Raw genomic sequence first — 8,717 nt, forward strand, 5'->3', positions numbered from 1 at the left:
TAGTAGTCCAGTCCTCTGCAGAATTACTTGCATTCATGATCATCCGTGCTCTGCCATTTAATATCTGCAATCACATATTCTGAGGCAGTGACCTCAGGATGTAAGAAAGATGAGGAAAGAAAAGGCATTGTGAGGGAAAAACCCTGTGTGAAATTACAGGATTCCTGGTGTTTTTAAAACTTGGTCTATTCTGAGTCTTGCCAAAGTCCCCTGACCCTGGTATAATCAAACATACCTTTGAGGAAAAAGCAAATGGAAACAACAGGGAGTATTCAGATGCATTTATTCAACAATCAGGCCAGCCAGGCCTCACAGTGACCTGATGGGATTTCAAAACCTTGGTTCTCAGCAAGGCCCAGATTTTCGAATGAGGATAGAAGTCTGGCGCTTCCTGCAGTAGAAATTAAAAAAAAAAAGAAAATCAGCTTGAACTTTATTGACAAAAAAGTGACTATGGGAGAAAAACGGGGGAAAATAACTTCATTTAAAGTAGAGGGGTTTGAGATTTATAATCTTTTCTCTTTCATTCATTTATACATTCACTTACCCAATTCATCAAATATTTAGCGATTACTGTTGTATACACTAAGGATACAACAGAAAGGAAAAATATCTGTACGTACAGTTTTTACAGACCTAGTTACAGTGAACCCCTGAAATTAAACTCAAATCCATCGTTGCATCTTTTGCTCCTGATGCCTCTGCCTTCGCCACCAGGTTTCCATCTGAGCTGCTGCCTGAGCTATTGTTGGACCTTCTAATTGACTGACCTTTCATTTTAGAGCTCTGGGGATTCATTTCTGTGAGGTCTCGCAAAAGTAAATCATATGTTTATTCCACATGATTCCTGCCAGTTCTAAACATCCTCGCCTCCAGATAAAACCTCTCTGTTCGCCCCACACTGCCATTACCAAACCAGTTTTCTCTTCTCTAAGCTAAGTATCTCTAAATTTTGTAATTGTTCCCTAGAAGACTGTCTCCAGGTCTTTAATTTTTCTAACCATTTTTTCTTGGAATATACTGACTTACAAAAATTCTTCTACTTCTCTATTACTGGAGGACATCTGACTTCCGTATACTTTTATTTTTTCTTTTGTTTGTTTCTTTCTCTTTTTTTTTTAGACAGAGTCTCACTCTGTTGCCCAGGCTGGAGTATAGTGGTGTGATCTTGGGTCACTGCAGCCTCCAGCTCCCGGGTTCAAGTGATTCTCCTGCCTCAGCCTCCTGAGTAGCTGGGATTACAGGTGCATGTCACCACGCCCTGCTAATTTTTGTATTTTTAGTAGAGATGGGGTTTTACCATGTTGGCCAAGCTGGTCTCAAACTCCTAACATCAAGTGATCTGCCTGCCTGGGCCTTCCAAAATGCTGGGATTACAGGCATGAGCCACCATGCTCAGCGAAACTCTTTAAGACTTTTTAATGCTTTCTTGTCCCACAATCATTAAGTACTCATTAATACTGATTTCCAAATCAGTTAGCATACATAAGCACACATACCTAAACAGAATAAACAAGAGTTGCTATGCTGTTCACTCTAGTTTCATATATTCACCATTGACATATAGCTATGTAAATTTAAATTAGTTTAGATAATATTAAATATTCAGTTTATCAGTTATGCTAGCCACATTTAAGTTAGTATTAGCCACATTAAGGCTACTGTTTTGTGGCTAGTGGCTATGTATTAGACAGCATAAATATAGAACATTTCGGCCGGGCGCGGTGGCTCAAGCCTGTAATCCCAGCACTTTGGGAGGCCAAGATGGGCGGATCACGAGGTCAGGAGATCGAGACCATCCTGGCTAACACGGTGAAACCCCGTCTCTACTAAAAAAATACAAAAAAACTAGCCGGGCGATGTGGCGAGTACCTGTAGTCCCAGTTACTTGGGAAGCTGAGACAGGAGAATGCCGTGAACCCGGGAGGCAGAGCTTGCAGTGAGCTGAGATCCGGCCACTGCACTCCAGCCTGGGCGACAGAGCCAGATTCCGTCTCAAAAACAAACAAACAAACAAACAAAAAAAACATAGAACATTTCCATCATTATAGAAGGTTCTATTGGAAATGCAGATTTATGGAAAAGAATTTGCCAGTACAGATTTCCTATGAAGACATAGAAGGAATAGAAAAAGTGTTTTTTGAATATATTTGCCAAGCATATAATGACCAAGAAGACTGATTTGCAAGCCCTTGTTTGGTATTATCTACTTGTCTCAAACTAGGGTCAGCATCTGGCTTTAGTTACAAGGTAATAAGTTGGGGACTTTTAATCAACAGTGAAAAGGGCAATGTCATACATTAGGAAATATGCTGTATTTGAGAAAGCAACATTTTGTCTCTAGATCTAAATTTTCTTATCTGAGAAATATAGGAAGAGAGGTCATGTTTTCTAGCATACAAATGAGACTCCCGTATTTACATATTTTTGAACAAACAGAAAGAGTAAACAGAAACTCGCAGGTTTCACAGACTAAGCAGACAGGGTGTCCCAGCCCTCTACTAATATTTTTCTAATGTTTCACTGTAAATGTTGAGTGGCACTTGGAAATTTCCCAAGTCTCAAAGCTGTTGTTCTCTTGCTTTCTCCTCCCATTGGATGGAAAGATGATGTTTGACCTTAATGTCAAGAACGTGGGTCATGAGAAAACTAACAGTTGGCTTCAAATTCCTTTTACAAGTCTTAGTTATGGAAACGCATTCATTACAAAGTAGAATACCTAAGGTTTTGGGTCTAAAACTTCAAGATATTAGATCTCTCATCCTGGGGACCTATTTCCACGATACTTGCTAAACTCTGAGAATTTTCCACAATGGTTTAAACCAGCCCAAGAAGAAGGTTTGCATTACAGGCAAGGAAAGTTATGCAGTAGAATATAATAGAAATTTACACAGTCATTTGAGCCTGAGTCAAAGTCTTTAATATCAAGTCAATCTCAGAAAAACTAAAGTCACTCGTGGAATCCCCTTTTGTTTGTTTTGTTCATGCCACACCTTTATTTAACCTGGCATGCTCTTTTGATATTGCCAAAATTCAGAGCTCTATTTAAATGGCATTCTATTCTTTCTTTTTTTTCCTTTTTTTTTTTTTATGGAGTCTCACTCTTGTCACCCAGGCTGGAGTGCAGTGGCACAGTCTCAGCTCACTGCAACCTCTGCCTCCCAGGTTCAAGCGATTCTCCTGCCTCAGCCTCCTGAGTAGCTGGGGTTACAGGCGCCCACCACCACGGGGTTTCACCATGTTGGCCAGGCTGGTCTCGAATTCCTGACCTCAGGTGATCCACCTGCCTTGGCCTCCCGAAGTGCTGGGATTATAGGAGTGAGCCACTGCACCCAGCCGGCATTCTATTTTTTTCATGGATCCTTTCTTGGCCCCTTTTAATAACAAAAAATATGTATCCCTGCTTCACTTCAGTTGCACTTTATTTACACCTCATCTGGCATTTGCCCCATATTATAAGAAGTCATCCTATATGTGCTCATGACGTTTTCTTAGTCATAAGCACCAGTAAGACAGGGAATATTAGCATAATGCTTGATACATGCTAAGGTTTCAGTTGCTGAGTGAGATAGGAAATTTGTGTCGAATCTATTTCTCTGTATCCCATCTCCTACTCATGGACACTGAGAAAATGAAGCTTTACTGAAACTGGCTTTCATATCCATGAGTAAAATACATTTTGGTTATATAATCTATACAATTTATATTTGCATAACTGAGGGCTTTAAAAAACACAATTATTGCAACCACTAATATTTCTTTTTAATTAAAGGTATTTTGTGTGTATAAGATTAATAAAATCCAATCTATCAACTATTTTGCTCTAAAATGTAGACTTTTATCATGAAAGTGACTTTTAAAATAATATTATAATGCTAAATGTATAAAAGGAGAATAAGAAAGAGATAACTGTTTTGGAAAAGTAAATAGTTTGCTTCTCTCAGGGTAAGATTCATATCATCAGTATATTTGAAGATAACTATCTTAAAATATATAGTTTAAAAGAAACTCAAGTTTGTACTCACTGATTTTCAAAACATAGCACACATTCATTGGGATAAGTTTTTCCATCAGTCCCACAGACAGGGTCGTATATCTTGGTGCATCCAGTAAGTTCATTGTAACATTTGGCCTAAAAATGGAATTAAACAGAATCATTTCCCATTATTCTCCATTCTTGAGCTCATAGCAAAATCTCTGAAATGGTTTTAATTTCTCTGGGGCGTAACTGTGATTGGGAGAATGATACTGTGTGTTGTAAGAGAAATAACCTAAGATCTCGAGACAGAAAACCTTGTTTTAAGTCATGCCTCTGCTATTTCTAAACTGTGTGACATTAGTAAGTCCTATGGCCCTTCTGAAACTCAGTCAGTTCATCTGCAAAATGGTGATGATATTACCATTTCCCACCTATCTCATAGTGTTGTTGTGAGGTTTGCACGGATGGGTGAAATAATGTTCATGTTTGCAGTTACTGCAGGTACTGGCATCTCTCAGCTTGGCCACATCTTGAGGCATGTTCTTCCTTGTACACTGTAGTCCACACATACTGGTCTTCTATTAGGCACTTAAAGGTGCTAGCCATCATCCAGTGTTGGAAGTCTTTGCATTCTACTCTAGTAAGAGTTTATAATCGTCAAATGATTGTCATTGTCCTAGACATTGTCCTAGTGCTTTTTACATGTTATTCTGTTTAAACCGCCTAACTATCCTGTGAACTAAGTATTATATTCTTCTTCAGGTGAAGATAATGAAGCACAAAGCAATAAAATTAGCCAAGGACACCCAGCTAAGGAATTCCTAAATTCAGAATTCAAACCTAGTCAGAGTTCCTGAGCTTTAGCTCTTAACTACTTCATTCTACTACATCTCCCCACCAGTTTTGCTTTGCTAGCAGTCATTTTTTTTTTTTTTTTTTCCTCAAAATAACCCCTCACTTACTTCGGAGCACCCTCCCTGATCTCTCTAACTAGTCTAAGTTCCTAATGGCAGCATATCTTTTTCATAACACTTATCATAAATGTAATAATGTATTCATTCATGAACTTTTGGTCTGTTAGTTGTCTCTGACTAAATGTACTGAGAAGAGGTACACTTCTTCCTCTGGTCTCCAAATTTACTGAAATTACCTTTTAAACAAAAATATGAAAAGGTTAGAGTTAGAATATTTTTCTAGAAGAAGAACCTAGTTCATTATTTTCTGTTGTTCATTATAAATTAGAGCCACACTTTGGTCATCGGGAGAGCTGGCTGTAAGGAGGAAGGGCTACTTGGAGTGAACTTGAGAAGGCTTCTACCCCAAATACTTGTCTACAGCTAGTTTATATAAAAACCCCTTCGCAGCAAGCACTATAGGACTATATAGAACTTGCTTATACATCAGTGAAATTGTCCTTCAATATATTACCATTTGCATTTCACACGTTAACCCTCCCTAGCATTCATACTCCTCTTAACTTCAGGCTCAACTGAAAGGTGACAGCAAGGCTGCATTTTTGTTGGATCAAACTGTTCCAGCCTGAGAAATAAGAAATTGTAAATATCTCTTTACCTCTCTTCCCAGGGAGTCAGCTCTAGTGTTACCTAGAAATAAATCAGATATGGTAAGTTGGGTCCTAAACGAGAGAAGTCAGATCTATTCTTCATCAGAATTCTCTGCTTTCATTGCAGGCCGTGACTTCTTTACTAGCTCTTTCATTCCCCACCCTTTCTGATTTCTATAATCTTCCAAAAGTATCTGACTGATTTTCCTGCACCCCTTCCCTGGCAAAACCTTAAAAAGATTAAGTAAAACTTTGATTATGACCAAAGTACCTCAATTTGATGTTTTAGGAAGTTGATCTATTTCCTTGAAAATAGAAATTATGTACTTACTGCTGGAAATGTATCAGGCACTGAGCAAATTATCTTTTGAATCCTCACAAACATTCTCAAAACCAGTTACTAGATCTTTAATCTCACAATTAGTGAAGTATACTTTTTATCTGTTTACAGATGAAAGTATGGAGAGTTTTATAACTAGCTGTGAAACAGTTATCACAAGCAGTAACCAGGCCTTCTGATGCAAAATTAGCTTTTTCAATTACGCTGAAATTCTCTTTTGTAAGTAATGTTGAAAAAATAGAGATCTTTTGCCAACTCACTATCAGTTCCTAAAGAGCTATTTCCAACAATTGCATCATATGGACTATGGGTCCAACTCACATTTATTGAATTTACAGGTAGTCAAAATAGCTAATCTCCGTTCCCTAGAAGATAGCATAGGTTTTGCTGACAACATGTAGAAAATGATAGCTGTGGATGAGTTGATGGAAGGGAAGGGGAATTAATCTGATAGCATCCAAATAAGGAAATATTTATGAAAGTTAATTTTAATATCATCAGTCTTTGAGGTGATCTGGGTAAAGAGGTAGTTCTTTGTATCTAAATGTAACAAAAATTAGTGAGGCATCTAAGAACTTGGAGAATTTCCCCCAGGATAGTCAGAACTTGATATTGTTGGGGGCCCACTGGCTTTTAGAATCTAGTTGAGTCTAAAAACTGATGAGCAGGTGCTCATCACAAGCATCTATTTGTATTAATTAACATGCGTGAGGAGGGGGAAGGGGAACACTGACAGCTACGTAAGTATTCAGCGAATACAACAAACAATATTCTTCCTCTTCTTAGCAAAGTGCTGATTTGGCTGTCCACAGGATCTGTCGCTACACGAGAGGTGAAGTTGAAAATGTTAACCATTTCCAATGATAAAAAGGAAACTGATCTTGGCTCTGCGGGTTCAGAGTTGTCTGTTAACGTTGTCAAGATGCAGTTGGGGGCATATGTGCACCAACTATTCAAGCAGAATGTTTTCTTTCAAAACTTTCAAAACATGTAATGTAAATACACAAAATGCAATTTTTGTATTTCCAGATACTAATAAGAAATACCAGAAATTGAAAATAAAAATTCCCCTTTATATCACATATATTATTGTAATGTGGCCTTACACATTTACAGAATTAGAAGTATACTTAAAATTGAAATATTTTTACCCTTTTTTCTCTACCATATTCCAACAAAGGGTCAGCCACATCAATAGAGGAAAATCATTTTATCTCTAGGCAGTTCTTACTAGCAGAATTGTTTTCCTTATAGTAAGTTAAAAATCCCTCTTAAAAAATAATTCTTATCTGTGGATTCTATTTCATCTCATTAGGTCCAAAAGATCTCTCGAAGACTAGACTACATCAAAAGTCTAGAAGATAATGTGCTCCACAAAGCAACAGGTCAAAATGATTTTATTTAAATTTGAAAATATGCAAAACACTTACCAGATAGACTCAACAGGGCCAAGACACTGAGAAGAAAGATGCCTGTTACCTTCATGGCTGAAGTTCTGCGTCCAGAGGTCAGTTGAAAACTGCACTGCACTTACCACGTCTCTTCAGAAGCCTGGGACTGGAAGGGTCATATGGCAGGTGACAGCAAGGCCCCACCTACTGGGCTATATCATAGATCTCCCTGGTTATTGATTGACTCTGTGTTGTAGCCTGGCCTCCAGGTTCTGGGAATGTCACCTGTGTAAGAAAGGTGAAAGGAGCCAGGTGGGCCTGAAACATGCAAGGCAAACATTCTGTCAGGAAAATAGTTCTGGTGGTTAGTTTGATCCCACTCTCTCTATGGTTGGGGGAAAGTCATACTCTTCTGAAGCCTGTTTTCTCCCCTGTAAGGTAAACCCAAAGATCCCTTCTACTCTGTAGGTCTGGATAGATGAGCAGGTATGGATAGCGACTAGAAAGAATTTTATTCCAAGTAGGATAAAACCTCTCCATTCTTTCTTCCTTTCCTCCACTCTTCATTTCTTATTCTTCTTTCTCTTTTCTCTATTTTTCTATCACCCATTCACAAAGCTTAAAGTAGCTGATGGAGTGGCAGATGAGAGGGAAAGAGAGAGCAAGAGAGAGAGAGGACTCAGTTCCCTAAAGCGTGTGTTCTGGAGTAGAGGGTGTTTGTTGGAGTCACTTTTGCTGTGCTTCTGTGTATTCATCTGGAAATTAAAATAATAATAACATCTAACTCAAAGGGTTACTCTTTCATTTGAGAATATGTACTGGTTATCTACCATGTGTTGTTGGAAGAGAATTCTCCATCCTCTCTCATGTTTCTGTGTGTCTTATGAGTAGAGGTACCGATAACCTTTATTTCAGACTATCTTTTTAAGGGTGTTTGTATAACAAACGACCTTAGAAAATATGTAATGTCTCCCTCTGCATCAAAAGGCAGGTTTGTTTACTCTTTAGTGTAATAAAGTTAATATCTCCTTCTAGGGCAAAGATCATGTTAATTGCCCTATTTAAAAGATTTCGGGTTTTTAAAAGCTTGGCCTTGCTTTCCTTTAACACACTGTACTTTCGCTGCAAGTATCACTTGATGTGCCTTACATTGGCCTGTGGAAATTGGGGCTTGGGAAACCAGAACAAATTCCAACACTCTGGCTGTTGCTATGGAATAATTAAGTCCCTTATCTCTGAGCCAGAAGTCTGTGCCTTCTGCCAGAAACCATTATAATGTGGCAGGTTAACTTCTTAGCTTCCAAGTAGGATAAAATCTCAAACCCTTTCCAAGTCATGACAAGAACTGTTTTTATCTCTCGAGACAGATCAGTAAATAAAAATAACAATCTCTGTCTTCATGGAGCTTCCATTGCATTTTTGTTGAGGGAGGCAGGTGACAAA

The 8,717-nt window shown here is 38.3% G+C and overlaps 1 protein-coding gene across 1 annotated transcript; it reads right to left on the reverse strand.

Moving 5' to 3' along the window:
* Positions 1 to 266: 266 nt before the first annotated feature.
* SPINK1 (serine peptidase inhibitor Kazal type 1) lies at positions 267 to 7,554 on the reverse strand. The gene is made up of 4 exons (XM_017872488.1): positions 7,314 to 7,554; positions 5,552 to 5,583; positions 4,026 to 4,132; positions 267 to 391 (listed from the first exon to the last, which is right to left on the reverse strand). The coding sequence occupies exons 1-4, from the start codon at positions 7,366 to 7,368 to the stop codon at positions 346 to 348; spliced, it is 240 nt and encodes a 79-aa protein (XP_017727977.1). The 5' UTR covers positions 7,369 to 7,554; the 3' UTR covers positions 267 to 345.
* Between the last annotated feature and the right edge of the window lie 1,163 nt (positions 7,555 to 8,717).

This window comes from Rhinopithecus bieti, unplaced genomic scaffold (assembly GCF_001698545.2).
Source record: "Rhinopithecus bieti isolate Rb0 unplaced genomic scaffold, ASM169854v2 scaffold_757, whole genome shotgun sequence".
In the NCBI taxonomy this organism is placed as follows: domain Eukaryota; kingdom Metazoa; phylum Chordata; class Mammalia; order Primates; family Cercopithecidae; genus Rhinopithecus; species Rhinopithecus bieti.